This window comes from Hyaena hyaena, unplaced genomic scaffold (assembly GCF_003009895.1).
Source record: "Hyaena hyaena isolate Hyena2069 unplaced genomic scaffold, ASM300989v1 scaffold_24, whole genome shotgun sequence".
NCBI lineage: Eukaryota > Metazoa > Chordata > Mammalia > Carnivora > Hyaenidae > Hyaena > Hyaena hyaena.
Window position 1 is genome coordinate 2259936 of NW_024080656.1, and position 21480 is coordinate 2281415.

General features: G+C 43.4%; 1 protein-coding gene across 1 annotated transcript in view; it reads left to right on the forward strand.

Moving 5' to 3' along the window:
- Positions 1-5049: 5049 nt before the first annotated feature.
- The window catches only part of FAM114A1 (family with sequence similarity 114 member A1), a 70430-nt gene continuing 53999 nt past the window's right edge, over positions 5050-21480 (forward strand). Inside the window, exons 1-2 of the mRNA XM_039227034.1 lie at positions 5050-5071; positions 14483-14835. Of these exons, the coding sequence (XP_039082965.1) occupies positions 14488-14835 (348 nt within the window). The 5' untranslated portion in view covers positions 5050-5071; positions 14483-14487. The remainder of the gene's footprint in view (positions 5072-14482; positions 14836-21480) is intronic.

A 21480-nucleotide genomic window follows, 5' to 3' on the forward strand; every position in this document is an offset into this window, starting at 1 on the left:
CAGAATCTGAAGACAGGCTCCAGGCTCTGAGCTAGGGGTCAGCACAGAGCCCGACGCGGGGCTCGAACCCAAGAACTGTGAGATCATGACCTGAGGTGAAGTCGGACGCTTAACCGACTGAACCACCCAGGCGCCCCACCCTAGATATTATTATTGCCGATGGCTGTACCTGCTCTATAATCTCAATCGCCGGCATCCCACTCTCCAGCTATGATCTCCAATTCTCTCCCTCTGCTGCCAACAATTCCTCAGCCCCACTGCACTGGACTGGAAGCTCATGATCCGTCCTTTTAACGATCTCTCTGCATTCACCCTCAGCTACCTTACACCACTCTCCTCTACCCAGGTTAAATCCAACGCACCACTGGACTGCATGGAGCCTGAGCAGCTCAATGCCGTTGAAGAAAATACCCACGCTGACTGTTTTACTTGAAATTCATGACTGGGTCCCAACCTCAAGAGAGAGCACCGATCCTACTACCCTATCTACCCCCTTCCTGAACCTGTCTACTCTCCCTTATACCTCCTTTCCTCTCTTATTCTGCCAACACCCCCTTTCTTTCCTCTATCTCAGCTGATGATGCTTCATTTTTCATGCAGAAAAGCAAAACAACCAGAAAAGCTTTCCACAACCTCCCCCAAGACTCTACCAGCGAACTTGTATGTGTATTCCTTTGTTCTCCTGAATGAACTCAGTCAAAAGCTTCCTCCCCATTGAGCACTGACTTCCGTCCCTGCTTGTCCACTCAAGGAAATCACTCTCTCACTCTTGCAATGATCTTTTCTCTACTACATCATCATTTTTTTTTTGCTCTAATGTATGGTTCTAATTAGCATATAATGCTACAACTTCTCTCATATTTGAACCCTCAATCTCTTCATCTTTGCTCCCCTTTACTCCAAACTCCTTGAAAGAGTTCTCTTACTCACTGTCTCTAAATAGTCTCCTTCCTTTCTCTCAAGCCTAGTCCAAGCAGGTTTCTTTCTCTACCACTCCAAAGAAATCATTCTTGTTAAGGCCACCAACGATGTCCACATTGCCGAGTCCGATTTTCAACTGGATTGACCGATTCTTAGTTTTCATGAGAACTATCAGCAGTATTTAACATAGTTAAAAAATCTCGAAAAGTTTTCTTACTTGGCTTCTGGGACCCCATAATCCCCTCTTCCATTGCCACCCCCATACACCTCCCTCCCAACTTCCTGCTAAATCACTGCATTCCTTCCCAGTCTCCTTCTGAGTTTTCCTTATCTCTCTGACTTGGCACAGCCAAGACTCAGTCCTGGACCTCTTCTCTTCTGCAACTCTGGGCATTCTCATCCTGGTTCATAGCTTCAAAACTATTGATTTACTGATGATTCCCCAGTTACTATTCCAGCCCAGACTTCTCCCCTGAACTCCAGACTCTTGCACCCAACTGCCTGCTAAACATTTGCTAAGCTTTTCTTATTGCAAATCAAGTGCTTGAATCCTCACCTCAAACTTCAAACCTGTCCCTTTTGTATCCTTCCTGATCTCAATAAGTGACACTTCTATTTTTGCAGTCATTCAGGTCAAAACCCTTGGACTAATGTATGACTTCTTTCTTTTCCTCCAAGTCCACGTCCAATCCTTGAGCAAATTTGGTTGGGTTTTTCTTTGAAATGTCTCCATAAGCAAAACATCCCTCATGCCCTCCACCACTCCCATGGTGGCCAAAACCATAGACATCTCTCACACAGATAACTGTAATGACCTCCTAGCTGGTCTGTCTACTTCTGCTCTTCCTTCCACCCACCAAACTTTACCCTATCCCAACCCAGTTACAATCAGACACTAGAATCATGGCACACTCCTACTCAAAGTCTGTAGGGATTCTCTTCTCACTCAAAGTATAAGCCAAAATCCCTATTATGGTTTGCAAGACACTCACTGCCTCGTCTGCCTCATCTCTTAAAACTTCACTATCTCGATGGCCTCATTCCTTCCACTCTGCCCCATCCTCCCTCTGCCCCAGGCACCCTGGCCACATTGCCATTCTCTGAGTGCACCAAGCATGTCCCAGCACTGCTCTTGCAGTCCTCTCTGCCTGAAACTGTCCCCACATATCACCATTGTTCACTCCCTTACTTCCTTAAAGTCTACACTGAAATGTCACTTTATTGTCAAGACCTTCCCTGACCATGGTTGTTCCCACTGGTGATACTCTAGACCTCTGGACACTGTATACGGCTTTATGCCACCACCTGATATGTTATCTTGTTCGAGTCTATCTCCCTTTCAACAGAATGTAAGTTCTTTGAGAGGAGGACTTTGCTTTACTCCTTAATGTATGCCTAGCATCTAGAGCAGATCTAGGTATAAAGCACATACTCAAAAAAAGTTTTGTTTAGGTTGTGATGTAGGCAGGTTGGGGCCAAGGACCCAGAGGAGGTCCCACAGGACCAGCCAAGAGGGTCCTTGGCTACACACCAGATAGAAATAGCCAGGAGGGAGTGAGAGTTTATTGAAGATATAGAGAGAGTGCACATACAGATAGAACATCTGGAAGACTCAGAGAGGAAATGGAAAGAAAGTCTCTTCTTTGTTCCTGGTCTGGAGTTTTTACTGAGGATTGTGGTCTGGTGTATGTATCCTCTCAGGCATCCAAGAACTGGTTAGAAGAAAGACAAGTGTCCAGTTATCCACCATAACTCACCTATTCCTTGGAGCCAAAGGAAGTCTTGGCATTGAGATGTCTAGCACCAATGGTCTAGGATATGCACATGATGGATTTATCCAGTCATTCTCTTACTCCTTTCTTAGATCTTACCTGTTATGTTGGAAGACTAAAGAAATCATTAACTCCTTATCCCTTACAAGGAGGACATGCATTATTTGTACTCTGAGGAACATGTATGAGTGTAAGTGCTAGAAAGAATAGAAGCAAGAAAAAAAGCAAAAGGCAGATTTTTATGGAGTCCTTCCGTTTCCCCCAGTTGAACCAGTTTGGAGTATAATTTCAAATATCTAATAAAGGTGACCAGGCTATTCCATTTCTAGCCTGGAATATAAGACAGCAAAGGAGGCCATTTGCAGCACTATGTGTAATAGTGAAACGTGAAATACGCTAAATATCCATCAATTGGGGAATTGATAAATTGTGGATAATCATATAGTGGAATCCTAGGACTTTAAAATGAATGTACTGGATCTACATAAATGATCCTCAAAAATATAATGTTGTATAGGATGTTATTTATACAGTTTTAAAACACTGAAAAACAATTCTGTATAGTATATGCAGATCAAGAGATGAGCAGTAAAAGTATAGAAATATGGGTGGGAAGACCTACAACAGGCTGGAGGATAGTGGTTACCTCCGGGGAAGGTGAAGAATAGAAGGGAAAAGACTTCAAACATATCTTTTAACATTTTTTTCTTTTAAAAATTTTTTTTAAATGTTTTATTTATTTTTAGGAGAGAGAGAGAGAGACAGCGTGAGCAGGGGAGGGTCAGAGAGAGAGGGAGTCACAGGCTGAAACAGGCTCCAGGCTCTGAGCTGGCAGTCAGCACAGAGCCCGACGCGGGGCTCGAACCCACGAACCGCGAGATCATGACCTAAGCGAAAGTCGGACGCCTAACCAACTAAGCCACCCAGGTGCCCCAACATTTTTTTCTTTTAAAAGAAGATTCTAGGGGTACATGGGTGGCTCAATCCCTTAAATGTCCAACTCTTGGTTTTCAGCTCAGGCCATGACTTCACAGTTGGTGAGCTTGAGTCCTGCATCAGGCTCTGAGCTGACATTGAGGAACCTCCTTGGGATTCTCTCTCTTCCTCTCACTGCCTTTCTCTCTCTCTCTCTAAATAAACTTTAAAAAATAATAAATAAAAGAATGTTCTAAAATAAACATGGCAAAGCAGAAAAGTTATTCAATCTTCATATAGTCATAATAGTATCTACTTTTTTCTTATACAAATAAGTATTTGTCATATGATTCTCTGCTTTCCTGTATGTTTTAAAGAGTATTTTATTCTTTAATACTCCCGAATATTTTAAACGAATTAAAAAATTGTAAGTTGCAAAAAAAAAAAAATAACAGTTTTTGCAATAAAAAACCTGGTGGGCTTTTCAGTAAAAGGGCATAATTTGCAGTCAGCAACAAAACCTGTTGCTGGAGTTACTTGCTCCATATTCTTTTATTGGAAAGGTGTGGTTTGGGTCAAAGTAGAAAAGAACACCAGCCCTGACGACAGAATGTCTGTTCGTGTGACTGCCATTCAGCGCAGCAGGGAGAGCCGGTGTGGCAAAGGCTCTTGCTTGCCGTCCTTAGGCAGGAGCAGAGGTCACAGGCATGGGGTTTGTGTCCATGGTACACCAAGACACACCTGTCACACCTTTCGAACAAAATTTGCTAACACAATTGCAGAACTCAGAACGAATCGCTGTTTTTAAAGCTGTATTGTCCCTAACTTCTACAAAATATAAACGTATACATATATATTTACAAGAAAATGATTATACTATACGTAACACTTGTATAGTGTATACTTGTATACACTACACATAAATTTCCCCTGCCCTACACTTAATATTTTTTTTAACAATTAGTGTTTTTGTTCAGCTGGCTGATTTTAAATCAGATTACACTCCCACAGACAAGGTAAGGGCACGCTGTTTAACTCACAGTCGAGGCAACGAAAACCCTGGCCGAACTTGAGCGACCCCTTCCTGGGGAAACTGCCCGCAGGGTTTTCCCGGCGCTTTTAAAGGAAGCAAATGAACGCGCTGAACCCCAAGTCCCGCCCAAGGCGGGAGCGGGCGCCCTCCGGGTCCTCCCGCGGGCACAGAGCTGGAAAAGCTTAGTTACCCGCGGAGGACCCCAGCCTGGCGGAAGAGGGCGCTGCGCGCCCCGGGGGCGCTCGGGCTCCTGGGCTGGCGGCGCGGGGGGCGGGGCTCCTCCTGGGCCGGGCGCGGGGCGGGGCAGCTCGGCCGGCCGCCCCTGGGTCCCCCCTCCCGGCCCGCCCTCCGGCCGCGTCCCCGCCGGCCCTGCCGACGTGGCGGGGCGGGACCCGCCCGGCGCTCCCGCGCGCACTCGGCGGCCGGAGCGGTAAGAGCCCCGGGCACCCTCTCCGCGTTCCCCTTCCCCGGGCGGGCGGGGGAGTGCGAGGACAGCCGCAGGTGGGTGGTGGGGAGACCCTGACGTGTCTCCTTGTCCTGGTCCCCAGCTCCTGCCCACCGCCTTAGTGAGAAGCCATCGACAGGGACTTGGCACCGCGCGCGGGACCCGGGAGGACCGGACTCGGGGGGTGAAGGTCTGGGGAGGCGCGGGAGGCGCGGCCGAGGGCCCTGCGTGGGTGCGGGCGTGTGAGTGTGTGTGTGTGAGTGTGTGTCGCTCCGGGTCCACGCTCATGCACACACCCACACGCCCGCGCTCGGGGTCTGCCCCCTCGGCCGGCCTGAACCTCCGCGGAGACTGCCTTGTGTCCTGAACGTATCCGGTCGCGGCACCAAGCAAGTCTGGAAAAGTTTCTCCAGTGCCCCAGGTCCGAGTCAGAGGCAGGCTGCAGAATCCCTGCCGCCGGGGGCGCAGAGGGAGGAGGTCCCCATAAGGCAAAGTCCTCCATCCCAGGGTGCGCCCGTCCTTGGCCTCGGAAAACCGAGCTCTGGCCTTGACCTCGCAGACAGCCTCATCATCTCTCCTCCTTCAGCTTCACATGCTCCTCCACCCCAGCCAACACGCTAAGCTAGTGCTCCCTGGATTTACATCTCCGGGCGGAGCCTACCCCCTGCCCCCAGCTCCCCAGCCCCCTAGGCGCTCGCTCACTGATTTTCTGTCCTGGAATCTGGTGAGTATTTCCAGCCATCTCAGATCTGGCGCCTGAACTTCACCGTCCTTTCCTAGATAGGAAGTTCTCTGTGCCCTATTTATCCCATCAGTTCCCATCCTGAGTATTAGGGATACAAGCAGGTGGGCTTCTAAAACCAGTCTCTCTGGAACTCCATCCTGAGATAACTGAGGATGCAGCCTCTCTCCTCAGAGGCCTCTTTCTGCACTCTTTTCCTCCCAGTGCCCCTTTCCAATCTCACCCACATTCACTCCCAGCTCTCTCCATCCTTTCCTCCATCAGAACCTGAGCTCAGGAAAGAATCTGCTAACTGCTTCCATTCTAAGCTTTAAGCAAAGGAATGAAACTCCCATGGTGGCCTTTGAAGCACAGGAGAGCCAGTGCAGAAGGAATTTGAGGGCGAGTGAGAGCCTTCTAGAAAATCAGAGACTCAGTCCATATAGGTAACCGTTTATTTATAAATCCAGTGTATATCAAATATTCTTCCTCTTTAATCAGCATCAAACAGTGCTCGCTTCGGCAGCACATATACTAATCAGCATCAAACAATGCATTTCAATTCGGTAACTATCTGAGGCTCAGAAACCAAGCTAAGCGCTTGCTGGTCACAGCCCTGGAGGAGGAAATGACACAGAAACAAATACTCCTTATAAATGCCATGGAAGTTAGTGCAAAGTATCCCTCTCTCACACATACACACATACAGCATGGAGGAGGGAGAAATTAACTCTTTGGGAAGAGCGGGGCAAATTAAGGAAAATTTCAAAGTAAGATACACACTGGACATGGAGAGACAAATAGGAGTTTGCAAAGCAGTTGAAGGCAGGGTAGCCCAGGCAGAGGAACCAGATGGGCAACGGCAAGGATGTGGGAACGTTTACAGGCAATAATGCAAAGTCTGGCGAGGCAGGAGTGCAGGGTGTATTAAGAGTTACAAGCGGTGGATAGAGAGATGGGAGCTGAATTATGAGGGGTCACAGATGTCACTCAAAGATGTTCAAACCTAATGGTTTTTAAATGGGAGCAAATAGGTTCTGTTTGCGTTTCAGAAAAACACGTAGGAGCCAGGTGGAGGCTAGACCCGAGGAAAGAGAGGCTGGGGCTTGGGCCGGGGCATTTGTTAAGCTTCACAGAGGGGAACTCTTATAAGCTGATTAACCTCTGATCCAAAGTTTTTGTTCCTGGTCCTTCACTGACCAGCCCCTTTTTACAATTGGGGGCAGTGATTTTTCACAAGGTATCATGTTACCAAACTCATATTTTGCCCAATGAGACCATTTAAAAAGTCGATCCACTGCACTACTGTTTCATAAAATGAAAGACGTTTTAATACCAAGGAAAGCATGCAGGCTAACCTTGCAAGATGAAGGCAGTCCTTTAATAAATTTAGATTGACAAAAAGCTTGCTATCTTGTCCTCATTTTTCTCTGTCATCCCGGACTGACCCCAGTCCTGCAGGTTTTGGTGTTTGGGAGCCAAACATCCAGGTCATTTTGTCCAGTTTTTCTACGGAGGAGGAAGCGAGGAAGCCCACCAAGAGTGCGTTGTGTGCCCACAAAGAGGTGGGGAGCGGGGCATGCTCTTTCCACCTCAGAATTCTGTCCCTCTCTCCCCCCACTGTTCCTCCATGCCTCCTCCCGGCCCAGCCACACGTTCCTCCTATTTATCTAGAATTCATTCCCGATACTGGGCATTTGTACGTACCCTGGTCCTATCATGCCCGAGTAACCGTATCAAAGCCATTTTCAAGGTTCTCCCTTAGACAAGGTCAGTCTAATTCAGGCACATCTTTCCCTTATTTGTTGTGCCGTTTTCTGCCATCATTTACCCATTTCATGTTAGCCGAAGTTGTTTCCTGGACCTTCACTGACCAGGAATAAAATGAAAACAGATTATTCATTTTCTGAAGGATAGTAGCCACGTCTTCCGCTTTAAACTTATTTTTGGAGCCTATGATGTTGCTGCTCCAATACCTAGCATAGTTCTGGGAACATTTTAGGTGATGAATGAATTTACTCATGAAAAACTAACTTATTCCCAGCCCACAAAGACTCCTTTATATGCCACTCTTCCTCTCCTTGAAGTGCTCTAAAGAAGCCTCCTTGTTTCTGTGGGTTGAATTTCGCTAGCATCGAGGCCACAAGACATGGCTGCAGTGACCAATGTTCAAAACCATAAATCTGGAGAGATTTATAAGTCTGGCTGCTTCTGGGGCACCCAGGTCGACATGGGGACTGTCCTAGGAAACACAGTGTGTGTCACAGCTGTAGTCCTGGTGCACTCTGACAGTCCCTGTGCAGAAACAGCTCTGTATTTACAACACAACAGTTTCTAATGGCCTCAGATAAGAGGGCACAGTCTTAAAACTGGTTTCACCTCTCCTAGCATAACACCCAGAATAAACCAACGTCTATCAGAAGAAATGAAAACAGATTTTGGTTTTGGTTTTGGTTTAGAGAAAACGTAGGTCGTTAAATATAGGTTAAAGATACATACAATTAGAAGTTAAAGGGCATCTGAGTGACTCAGTCAGTTAAGCGTCTGACTCTTGATTTCAGCTCGGGTTGTGATCTTTTGGTTCATGGGATCGAGCACCATGTCAGGCTTTGTGCTGACAGCATAGAGCCTGCTTGAGATTCTCTTTCTCCCTCTCTGCTACTCCCCTGCTTACATGTGCTCACTCTCTCTCTCAAAATAAATAAACATTAAAAAAAAAAAAGAAAGTTAAAGTAGGGCTAAATATTATGGTGACCATTTTTATTCTCTAAACTGATGTAAAAATACAATCTTTTTTAAATTTGTAAGTTGTCCATAAATATTTTAAACAGTATGGGTTCAATACCTTATAGTGAATTTGGAGCATTTCTGATGGAATGGTTTCCTCTTGCTGGTGGAATGCAGAGCAGCTCCAGGGAAGAGAGGTTTTTGTCTCTGCAGTTTTTCTACAATTGAGAACTGACCTAAGTCAGCTTGCCATCAGCTTGTTCTTAGAAGCTTGATGAAGTCCTACCTCTCTGTCCTTTAAGGCCTCTGGCATGGACTCTTCTACAGGCAGGACTCAGCTAACCCAATCAGGTTTTGAGATTCTCTCGAAATCAAAGTATAACTAGAAAATCTCTATCTCAAAGAGTACTAAGCTGCTGAACCCGATAGAATCTTATGCCCCAGTAATAGAAGGGTAGGTTGCACCTGTACGGTATTGTTTGCCCGTCCACATATCTTAGGCATCTTCCATTTCACCAGTGAAAAATGGTTTCTAATATCCCTTGTGCCAATTAGCACATCCTGGGGTTTTGACTAAAGGAGGTGATAGTTAAACCCTCTCTAGAAGTGGACACCCAATTATAGTTTTTGAATGCTAACTAAAGCCCTCTGGAGAGTATATTCCTGAATAGGGCACTTCAGATGTTAACCAACCACCCCTAGGCTGTAAATTGCAGCAAACCTGCGTGCATGTCACATGATTTATGTGGAAGTATTTTAGAGTAAGTTATGAACAGCACTGTGACACATTTGGGGCAAAGCATAATCAACAAAAAAATGCTTTTTATTTGCCCATGGGTGTTTTTTATAGTCAGGTTTATTCTCACATCTCTATTTATAGAAAAGTGAAATCATTTGGAGTACCTTAATAACCCAGATTAATAATAAGGATTTTCAAATTATCGTACGAAGAAATGAAAATATCAGACAGTGTCTATGACCAGCTATTGCTGAATAAAAAATGGGAACAAAAGTGATGTTGAAGCATCATTTATTCACAGGGCCATTCTTCTAATGCCCCTAGGACCCAGGCAAGGATAGGATAAATTAAAACAAAAATTTTTAGATCATGGCAACCAAGCAATGTTCTAGACCGTGGGTCAGCAAACATTTTGTAAAGGGCTGGATACTGAATATTTTGGGCTTTGTGACTTTGTGGGCCCTATGGTCTTCTCTGCTACTCAACTGAGCCGTTGTAGTTATAGAGAAGCCGTAGATAGCACATAAACACATGAACATGTGTGTGTCCCAATAAAATCTGATTTACCAGAGGAGCCAGAGGGCAGGATCTCACCAGCGGGCTATGGTTTGCCAACCCCGAGTCCTAACCCAGTCCTGACTCTGAGATTTTCAAGAAGATTTTATTCATGTACTAAAGGACAGCAGCTTTTCAAGTACCGTCACTCAATTCTTCCTTCCTCCCATGAACCACAGCAACTGCCTTTTCTGAGCACTGACCTTGTTTTATTCTCTCTTTATTTCAACTAGGCATTGACCATATTGATGCACCATCTCCAACCTTGAATATCCTAAACTTTATATATCAGCTAAAGGGACGTATGCAGGTTTTGCCTTTTCCACCCATAGACTTGTTTATAGGAGTATTATTGCTGAATCCAAGGATTTCTATTTAAAAAGAGACCTTCTAGGGGCAGCTGGGTAGCTCAGTTGGTTAAGTGTCTGATTCTTGATTTTGGCTCAGGTCAGATCTCATGGTTCATGGTTCGAGCCTGGTGGTCGGGCTCCATGTTGATGTTGCAGAGCCTGCTTGGAATTCTCTCTCTCTCTCTCTCTCTCTCTCTCTCTGCCCCTCACCTGCTTGCGTTCTCTCTTTCTAAAAATAAATAAATGAACTTAAAATAAAAGGAAACATTCTAACTTAGTTAACTGGGAGGTGAAGGAACCTCCCATATGGTTCATTTGGAACCATTTGCTGTAAGATAGATCTTAAGTAGTAAATGAGGGTAAAGGCATTTTCTGTTTGCTTTCATTTCAAATCACATTTAAAAAGTTTTTAATTCCAATATTGTTAACATCCAGTGCTTCAGGTATACAATATAGTGATTCAACAATTCCATACATCACCTGGTGCTCATCATCACAAGTGTACTTCTTAATCCCTGTCACCTTTTAAACCCCCCCCCCCACCTCCCTTCTGGTATCATCAGTTCTCTATAGTTTAGAGTCTGTTTCTTGGTTTCTCTCTCCCTCTCTCTTTTTTTCTTTGCTTGTTTGTTTTGTTCCTTAAATTCCACGCGTGAGTGAAGTCCTATAGTATTTGTTTTTATCTGACAGACCTATTTCACTTAGCATCATATGCTAGCTCTATCCAGAAAGTTGTTGCAAATGACAAGATTTCATTCTATTTTTTCTGGTTGAATTGTATAAATAGATATTTGCCACATCTTCTTTGTCCATGCATCTACTGATGGACACTTGGGCTGGTTCCTTAGTTTCGCTATTGTAAATAATGCTGCTATAAACATAGGGGTCCACCTTCAATCTAGTTATGCGACTGGCTATTTGCCCCCAAAATGCAAAAACACTAATTCAAATTACATTTTAATTTTAAGTCTCCAAAAATATTTCTAAAACAACATACAGATTTGTTGAGCCTCCCACTATGTTTAAGAAGCCATGTGAAGTGCTATATAAAATATGAAAACAAAACAAGAGAGATCCTTTTCTTCATGGAATTTACAATATACTATAATAGGAAAAGATTCAAGTGACTCTAAACCAAAGGCGAGTATAAGTGTCCAAGGTGAGAGAGATGCAAAGCACTCTGGCAGTTCAGAGGAAGAAAAATTATATCCAGTTGGGAAGAATGAATAATGGAGGCAGTGCTTATTTTAAGTGGGTCTTAAATGTGTTAAAACAGCATATTGAACTAACAACCACATGAGGGTCTTTTGTGAAGGTCAGGCATTGCACAGATACTTACATTGTCTTGGTTCGGGTTTTGGAAGAGAATAGTGAGAGAAAAACATAGTGGGAACAGAGTACAGAGGTGCTTGGATGCCAGCTGAAGCTTCCCGCCTCATCCCAATAGCAAGTGGAAGGCCCCTAAGGATGTATGAACAGAAGGGTGAGGGGTGGGGAAGCAGAAGGGAGAGCAACAGTAGAGAGCTGAGTCCAGTGTTGAAGTCATCAACGTGAACCATAACAAGAACCTGATCTAGAGTGGTGGTGGTGAATAGAAGAAAAAGAAAAGGCATGAATTCTGAATAAAGAGCCTCTAGGATTTGGGCACAGGGAGAGAAGAGGCTGGTGGCACTGCAGTTGGGCTCTGACATGGTTCAGATCTCAAATCTGTCACTTACTGAAAGTATGACTTCGGAGCCTCAGTTGCTCATCTGTAAAATGGAGCTTTAATAGCTAACTCACAGGAGAGAATACATGTAAGGAGCCTAGACTTAGTAGGCACTCCATAATGTATAGGAATCGATATTCTGTATTCTTGAGGGAGTGAAGGTTTAGTTAATGACAGCCCTGAGGTTTTAAGCCTAGGTCATTGGGGAAATCAAGGCACCATTAAAAGAAACACAAAAGTCAACAGGAAGAACTAGTATTAACAGTAAGACAACATGTGGGGCACCTGGGTGGCTCTAGTCGGTTAAGAGTCTGACTTCGGCTCAGGTCCTGATCTCACAGTTCATGGCTTCAAGCCCCACGTCAGGCTCTGTTCTGACAGCTAGCTCAGAGCCTGGAGCCTGTTTCAGATTCCGTGTCTCCCTGTCTCTCTGACCCTTCCCTGCTCATGCTGTCTCTTTCTTTTTTTTAATTAAAAAAAAACCAAAACAGTAAGACAACAAGTTTCCTTTTGGATGGGAACAGTTGTCCAGCAGGCCATTAGAACTACTTATCCAGAAGTAAAATTTTTTTAATAACAGCATTATTAACATTTGACATTATAGGTTATATGTATTATATATATTCTTAATATATTGAGATATAATTCACATACCACAAAGTTCACTCCTTGAATTTTGGAAGTTCAGTGGTCTTCATATATTTACACAGCTGTACAGCCATTACCACTGTCTAATTTTAGAACATTTTCCTTGCGCACAAAAGAAATCCGGGACCCATTAGCAATCAGTCCCTCCTCATTCCCCTTCCCCTCAGTTCCTGTAAACCACTAAATTACTTTCCATCTCAACAGAATGAGGTAGATGTTTGAAACTCACCACATGACAGTGGTGTGCGAAACTGTGAGAAAGGAATGTGATTCACCAAAGAAGAGAATATAGTACAAGAAAAGATAATGGCCAGACAACCTTGGGGAATGGCTATGCAAGGGGACCAGCGGGCTACATGTGCACGTGATCCTAACCCTGTACCTCCGTGTAGCCAGTATGTTAAGTGGGTTCTTAGTGTGGCTTTCCTGACAACTTGAGGTTTGATCAATTGGTAAACACTGAGGTCAACAAAAATACCCACTGATTTGATTGAGACTTGACTTCTGGTGTATTGAGAACCCTGTGTCATCATTTTAGCCTAAAAAAATTATCATCCTGGAACAACTGGGTGGCTCAGTTGTTTGAGCACCTGACTTGATTTCGGCTCAGGTCATGTTCCCTGGGTTGTGGGATTGAGCCCCACATCAGGCCCCACACTAAGCATGGAGCCTGCTTGAGATTCTCTCCCTCTCTCTCCCTCTCTCTCTCTCTCTCCCTCTCCCCCCTCCCCATGCCCCTCTTCCCAGTTCTCTCTCTCTCTAAAATAAAAATTTTTAATTTTTTTAAAAAAATGAAAATTATCATCTTGAACTAGCCTTTAGATCTGTACTATCCAGTAAGGTAGCCACTAGCCATACATGCCTATGTAAAATGTAAAATGAAATCATTTAAAAGTTCTGTTGAATGGTGCTGTTCTACGTGAAACAATACCTGGCAAGCCTGGTAAAGAGTTTTCTGCTTTGTAGGTAATTTCATAATAATGACATTCCTCATTTGACTTAATACCTCACTTCTTTCCCTTCCAATTCATCCTGTGTTTCCCAGTATAAACTCTTGTTAAACAGAGGCCAGGCCTACACCAGCTGGTGTCCAACAAAGCACACTCACATGTATATATGTTGTTTTCTCAGTGTGAATCTCTGATGACACCACAAAGTTAAATGTCAAGTAGTTTTTGATGAGCTCTATTTTCTATTTATTCTCTTTATTGCTATAATTATAATTAATAAAGTGATATTAAATACTTTCACAGACATAGATAATACTCATAGTTCCCATACACAAATCCCCACATACCAAGTCTGAGATCTATGAATGTTTAGAGATAGCACTATACAGTTGTATTAGTTTCCTACTGCTGCTGTAACAAATTACAACAGACTTAGCGGCTTATAACAATACAAACTTATTCTCTTACAGTTCTGGACATCAGAAGTCCAAAACTGGTTTTCATTGGGCTAAAGTCAGGGTGTTGGTAGGCCTGGTTTCTTTTGGTATCTCTGAGGGGAGAAAGGTTTCCTTGACATTTTTTAGCTTGTGTGGCCGCTCATATTCCCTGGTTCATGCCCCCCCCCCGCCGTCTTGATCATCTCAGTCTCTGTGCCTGTTCTCTCTGTACATCATATCTCCTTTAGCCTCTCTCTAAGGACACTTATGGTTTCATTTAGGACACATCCAAATAACCCAGGATAATCCCCCCATCCCAAGATCCTTAATTTAACCATATATGTGAAATCCCTTTTGCTATGTAAGGAAACATTCACAGGGTCCAAGGAATAGGACATGGATACCTGTGGGGGCCATTATTCAGCCTACCCCAAGGTTACATAAAGTTTCTTATTGGTAGAAGAAAGTTTACCCCTCCCAGATTTAATTATTTGGGGCTTTGAATTCAAGTTCAACAATTCTGATTAAAGCCGAAATATTTGTTTGTAATCACATTGACAGATAAAATGTCTGACGATGCCGGTGACACCTCAGCCACTGGAGACAAAGCAGAAATTCCCAAGATGCCCAATACCGAGTTTTTACCCAAAGAGACGGAAGCACACTGTGATTCAGCTACGATTTCAAGTGAGCCGACACCAGCTGATGCCAAAGGAGATGGGCATGAAAATGCAACCATTCAGTGTACAGAGACTGCGGACACTGGGCGCCCTGAGCAGCCCCAGCACAGCGTTGCCGCTCAGCATCCTCCCAATGGAGAAGTGACTGAGGATGCGCTTGCTGAATGCATTGACTCTGTCAGCCTCGAGGCCGAACCTGGGTCTGAAATACCCCTGAAAGAGCAGAATAATCCGGTAGGAGTGGTTCATTTGATTCAATTCAATCTGAGTTCTTATTGACACCTACCGTGGGCACAGATTTGTGCCAAGTTCTGTGGGTGGGGATTCAGAATATACTATGGCATCACCTCTGTCAGCGAAAGTGGTGGTGAGAAAAGGCATATACGAGAATAATTGGTCACTGTAATATTTTGTATTTTGATCATTATAGTAATACTAGTAACAGCCACCGATGACTAGACGCATCATAATGCCAGGCACCCCGCCAGCCACTTTCATGTCATGAAATTCGCTCCATACACCTGTTCTTTGAGGTTCTGAGATGGACATTATTAACATTAATTTATAGATGAGGCAATCAGGCTTGGAGATAGTAAGGAGCTTAGTAAGATATTAAGCTACTTGGTAATAAGTGGAAGATATTGAAATATTGAACATAATGAGTCCAAGTTATTAATGAGCCTGATTCCAACCTAAACAAGTCAGTGTTTCTTTAATAACACTTAAATTTTAACACATATTTACAAATCCACTGTGCAGATCTTAAACATTCAGATCACTGTTTGATCATCAATTATACCACCTTCCAAAGGACCAGAGGCAGAGCATGTTCACTGCCCTTCCCTTCAGTGTCCGCACCTGTCTTTCAGAGGATAAGATAGACCAGTGTCTCCAAATTGGTACCTTGTACGATATCAGTGTGACCATCGAGCTGGATTTTCTTGGCATCTTCACCTTCGTCCATGTGGGGACCTGTGGGGATGGAGAGGCTCTCAGCATGAAAGAAGGAGGCAGGCCACTCCCCTTTCAGTCCTGCACCTTCCACGGGGATGACAGAATGCGAGAATGGCGGTTTTTCCTCAGCCGGGCCCCAGCCCTGCCCATCTAAAGTGTGCCACCACAGGTCACCTCCTTGAAGGGACATTACTGCATGCAATGAAGGGAGGAAACTAAACAGGGAACCAGCGCTGGACAGTCCCTTTTGAACCTTTTAATCTGAGCAAGGCACCTAATTTCTCTGTGCCTCAGTTTTTCCCTCTATAAAATGAGGACGTTACACATGAAGAGCATTAGGTATACTTCTGGCTGATGTTTTGTGATTCTTTTATTCAAAGTCAGGCTTCTTGTGCCTCTGTTTCCTCAAGGGGTTTGACTCTTAGAACTGTTCTAAGGTGAGATGGACTTCCTCAGGGAAGAGGGGGTTTCCAGTGGCTCGAGATGTTTAAACAAAAGCAAACAGTGGTTTTGCAGGGATGTCATGGAGGAGATCTGAGGACTAGCTGAGAGTTTGAATGACATAAGGTAAACATACAGGGAAAATTCTGTTTGTGAGTTCCAAGGTTCACAGACTTCAGAGCCATTCATGAACCCCCTAAGGGATTAAACACTCCTAGACCAGAGGTTCTCAATTCTAGCTGAACATTTCAACCACTGGGAAAGGTTTAAAAAATGTTCGGGGCACTGGGTGGCTCAGTAGGTTAAGCATCCAACGTCGGCTCAGTTCATGATCTCATGGTTCCTGAGTTTGAGCCCCACATCGGGCTCTGTGCTCACAGCTCGGAGTGTGGACCCTGCTTCAGATTCTGTGTCTCCCTCTCTTTCGTCCCCTACTGTACTCACACTCTGCCTCTCTCTCAAAAATAAACAAATATTAAAAAAAAAAAAAAAAAAAACTAATGCCAGACTACTATATTAGTCTGGGTTCTCTAGAGAAATGGAGCCAATTGGGTATATATTTAAAAATCCTATACCTTTATGTAACCTGACTCTGGAAACTGTTTTCCCTGCATGCTTTCTATTGTGGGAAGCATTGGTTCTCAATTTTTATTATAAATGCTGTTAATAAATATCTTTGTACACTAAGAAAACCATATTTTCCACACCATTGTGACCTGAGATGACTAAAGAAACTATACTAACTCCACTAATTTGAGATATATGTTCCTAATGGATAGATTATACATTCCAATTTCAGGCTTCTTTTTTTTTTTAATGTTAATTTTTGAAAGAGAGATAGAGACAGAGTACAAGCAGGGGAGGGGCACACACACACACACACACATACATACATACACACACACACACACACACACACACACACAGAATCTGAAGAGGTTCCAGGCTCCGAGCCGTCAGCACAAAGCCCAACTTGGGGTTCGAATTCACCAACTGCAAGATCATGACCTGAGCCTAAGTTGGATGCTTTACTGACTGAGCCACCCGGGCACCCTTCCAATTTCAGACTTATAATAATGATAATAAGACTGCTAATAATAAAGCTACCACCCAAAAAAAGTCAGCATGCTCCTATCTCTTCTCCTTCTTTATTTTTTGAGCAAACTGAATGAATCCTCCTTTGAAAGCACTTTATAAACCTCCTGAATGCTCTAGGGTTAGAGCCAATTAGTAGACAAATGTTGCCCTCCTTTTCTTGCACGACACTGATAGTTTTCAAGGACTTGGAAAGGAGAGCATTTCTTTTTAATGAAGCATCACTAAAGTATCTGGATGGAAGTACAAATATTGGCCGCAGGGTTGGGACCATGGCTCTGGATGTATGTGTTTGGCATATTGCACCAGGAGCTCAGTGAAACCAAGACACGGAGGAATGCCCATCAGTATGTTTGTTCTAAGAAGGTAGAAAGCCGATATGGCTGGTGGAAGGGCCTTGAGGGAAGAGGATATCTCTTCCACCCAGGTCATATGTAAACCCATCTAAGTAGGTGACAATTTAGTCTCTTTTTAAGCATTACCCAGGGAGGGGATGGGGGGCGTTCAACCATCTCTCTTGGTAACCTATTCTTTTAAATTAATATTGGAAGTCACTTTTGTGTGGTCTTCAAGCATTGTCCATTTGCTATTTTATTGCCCTTGTTGGATACTTATTTAAAAAAATCCTTAGCAATGATGAAAACATATTTTTCTGTTGATCCAGAAGAGAATTAATTTTACAGAAAACCTTGAATCAAAAATTCATTTACAAGTTGACTGTTTGGATCTTGAACACAGATCCCTTGAGGAACGGCGGGTCCCATAGGAAAACACCCAGTGCAAAAGCTGACTTGATCCCAGGTATATCTGAGCCTTAAAAAAAATCTCATTAACCCTTTAAACAAGCTTCTATGGGAAAATAACACTTTTAAAGGGAAAAAAACTTTGCAGAATAGCCTTTGAGAATGCATAAACCATTATCTTCTAGGACACAGTGGATTTTGTGATAATGGGCTTAGATGGGTATATATTTTTTCTTTAAGTAACTTGTATCTGCATAGTTATTTGGGGTCTGAGTCCCCTTAAAATCCACATTATTAGCTTCACCTTTGCCTGAGTCAGTCCAGTGGCTGTTACCTGGCATGACTCAGAGGGGCCAAGAGAAGAGGAAGAGGCCAGTGGTTCTGCCAGCTTCCAGCTAACTCCTCTGCTTTGAGGGACCACACCACTGACAGTTTATGTGCTCAGAGAAGCCATCTCTGTCTTTGATGCTGCTTCTTTTTCTCATCCATTCCAATGTGCAGACTAGAGGTCACTGAGCTGAGATTTCCTGCAGGATCTTCTCTACTCTACAGCATCCATGAGAGATGGCCCCCAAACTTACTTGAACATTGGAGGTTAGACTGGACTCTCTAAGGCCTCTACCAGCTTCATGACACCACGTGTTGTGCCTAGGGATCTGAGTGGAGGAATCTGAGTGGAGTGCAGTCTAGTTGGAGAAGGGAGTATTGTATACAAGTCATTATAGCCTGTCCTATAGTACTAGATGGGACAGACACAAGGGAAGCCTTAGATGGGGCACTTATATTCATCTTCAGGAAGTGAGATGTCTTCAGCCTTAATTTAGAGATGTTTGTCTTAAAGTGCGAGTCAGGAGTGACATTTATTTCCAGAGATTTTCTGGGAACTTATTAGATACTGGCCTATCAGCTCCTATAAGATCCAATCTAGATCAAATTTCCCTAAGTTCTTAACCCCAAGAAATGACCGAGAATGGGAAAAAAGTCATCTCTATTGTTCAACATCAATACATAAGCCCAGTTATGAAAGTAAAGAATTCTAACGTTACCACTAAGGGGACTCGCAAAGGAAAACATAAACTACCACTGGGTAGTTCTCTCCCTAGAAAAGGAAAAAGAGAATATATTAAGAGCCATAAAATTGTTGTCAAGGGAAACAAAGAAGAGAACATAGACCAAGATGCACAGATGGCAGATTTTTGCCTCTTAAATGAATAAGTAGAGTTTGCTTCTGTTTTTGTTGTTGTTGTTTTGTTTTGTTTTTTGTTTTTGAGTATTTCCTCCTTTAAGGCTACTCTACATGATGGTACTCAGTTTTTTGCTTTGGTGAATGCTGGTGCCATTTGGCCATATAGGGCAATACTTCCTAAATCTGGTGGTATATTGGAATAACCTGGGGAGCTTGTTAAAAATCTCAGCTCTACACTGAGATTCTTATTCAAAAGATCACAGTGGAAGCTAAGACTGTATTTTATAATTTTTTTAAAAATTTATTTGAGAAAGAGAGAAGGGGAGGGGCAGAGAGAGATTCCTAAGCATGCTTTGTACTGTTAGCACAGAGCCCCATATGGGGCTCAATCCCATGACCCTGAGATTATGACCTGAGCTGAAACCAAGAGTCAGATGCTTAACTGACTGAGCCACCCAGGCTGCCCAAGATTCTGTGTTTTTAATAAGATACCCCAAATGTTAATCTTTTTAATTTTTTTTAATGTTTTATTTATTTCTGAGAGAGAGAGAGACAGCGTGAGCAGAGGAGGGTCAGAGAGAGAGGGAGACACAGAATCTGAAGCAGACTCCAGCCTCTGAGCTGTCAGCACAGAGCCTGACAAGGGACTCGAACCCACAAACTGTGAGATCATGACCTGAGCTGAAATCGGAGGCTTAACCGACTGAGCCACCCAGACGCCCCAGCCCAAATGATACTCTTGTAGTCAGTCTGTGGACCAGTGTCGGGGAACCACTAATGCTAGGACGCAGAAACAGCTGATCGCAGAATTGGGTGAGATTGAGAAGATGGTGAGTTCGGCAGTGAACATGCCATGGGACAGCCACCTATGTGAGTAGTTGGTTATCACAGCCTGAAGCCTGAGAGAGAGATTTGGAGGCCATAAATACTGGGATGTTATTTAGGAAATGGGAGTGGGTGAGATTGCCTAAGTGTTATATGTAAATAAGGAAGCGCAGAGGCCAAGGACTTGGCCCTGGAAGGCTCCTGTCCCTAAGCCAATTTGGCTCTTAGATTCTTTTTGAAAGATTGTGGTAACCAGCAAAGCAGTTGAGATGGCAAGAATTATCTCTCCTTTTCACAATCCTACCATCACATTCTATGAGGGAAATCAATCACAGATTTCACTATACCACACTGACATTTTAAAATCGAACATTAATTAATAAGAAAATTAAAAACAGATCATGAAAACTGTTTACGTGTAGGCTTGAGAATGTCCCATTGTTCTGTCCTTTAGGGTGCTTTGACCACCACCCTGAATTAGTTTCACTTAAGACAAATGCCTAAAATTCTAGAGGCAGAGTTTTCTTCCCTTAGAGCTGGCATCAAAAAACTAGAGTTCCCTGAAGTTCAGAGCTGGATAAAACACGATTTCTCACAGGGCAAAAGCCTATCTTATCCCTTATTAATAAAAAGATAGAGGCTCTAAAATAAATATAACCATCTGTAAACCTTGAATACCTTTAATATCACCATGAAGAACCCCTTTCAGATATTCAGAATGCTATTTAGTAAATAGTTCATTAGTTAAAAAACACTTCTGCAGGTGTTCCTGGGTGGCTCAGTTGGTTAAGCCTCCAACTTGATCTCATGTCATGATCTCACAGTTTGTAGGTTCGAGCCCAGCATCGGGCTCTGTGCTGACGGCTCAGAGCCTGGGGCCTGTCTTCAGATTCTGTGTCTCCCTCTCTCTCTGACCCTCTCCTGCTCATGCTGTCTCTACCTCTCTCTCTCAAAAATAAATAAAACATTAAAAAAAATTTTTTAATAAAAGCATTTCCTTTAAAAAAAAAAAAGAAAAAAAGCACTTCTGTAATTCAGTATGTTAATTAGCAAAGCATCAGGTGTTAATAAAAATACAGATAATGGAAATGCTCATTATATATGTCTCAGGAGTATGGTCTTCATGATTAGGGTGCCAGCTGATCACCCTGAACTATGCATATTTTATTAGGATGCTGGAAGCACTTGGATTGTATCTTAATACGATATGCATTTGGTGACTTTCTATCGTAGACTGAAATCATAAAAGTTAAAGATGGACCAAAAAAGTAAGAGTCAGAAGATAGGGCATGGAAGCCATGAGTAAAGAGTATTTTAAGAAGGTATAAGTAGTTAAGCTTCAGATGCCAGTGAAAGGTCAAAAAATAAAATAACTACAATGAGTCCATGACTTTGGCCACAAGAAAGCCAATGTGGCATTCATGAGAATGGTTTCGTGAAGTAGTGGTGGCCATGGGAGAGTACTGTGGCAGATGGAGTAATGAAGGGGGGTAGATACAGCAGGTAGGCACTTTTTGTAAACGGGGAAGAAGCAAGATGTGGGGCAGAAACCAGATAAGTTTGAGACAAAACTTTCTGTCCTTGTGATTTTCATTTGTAGGTTTGAAGATGGAGGAATCATGTACATGGTTCAAC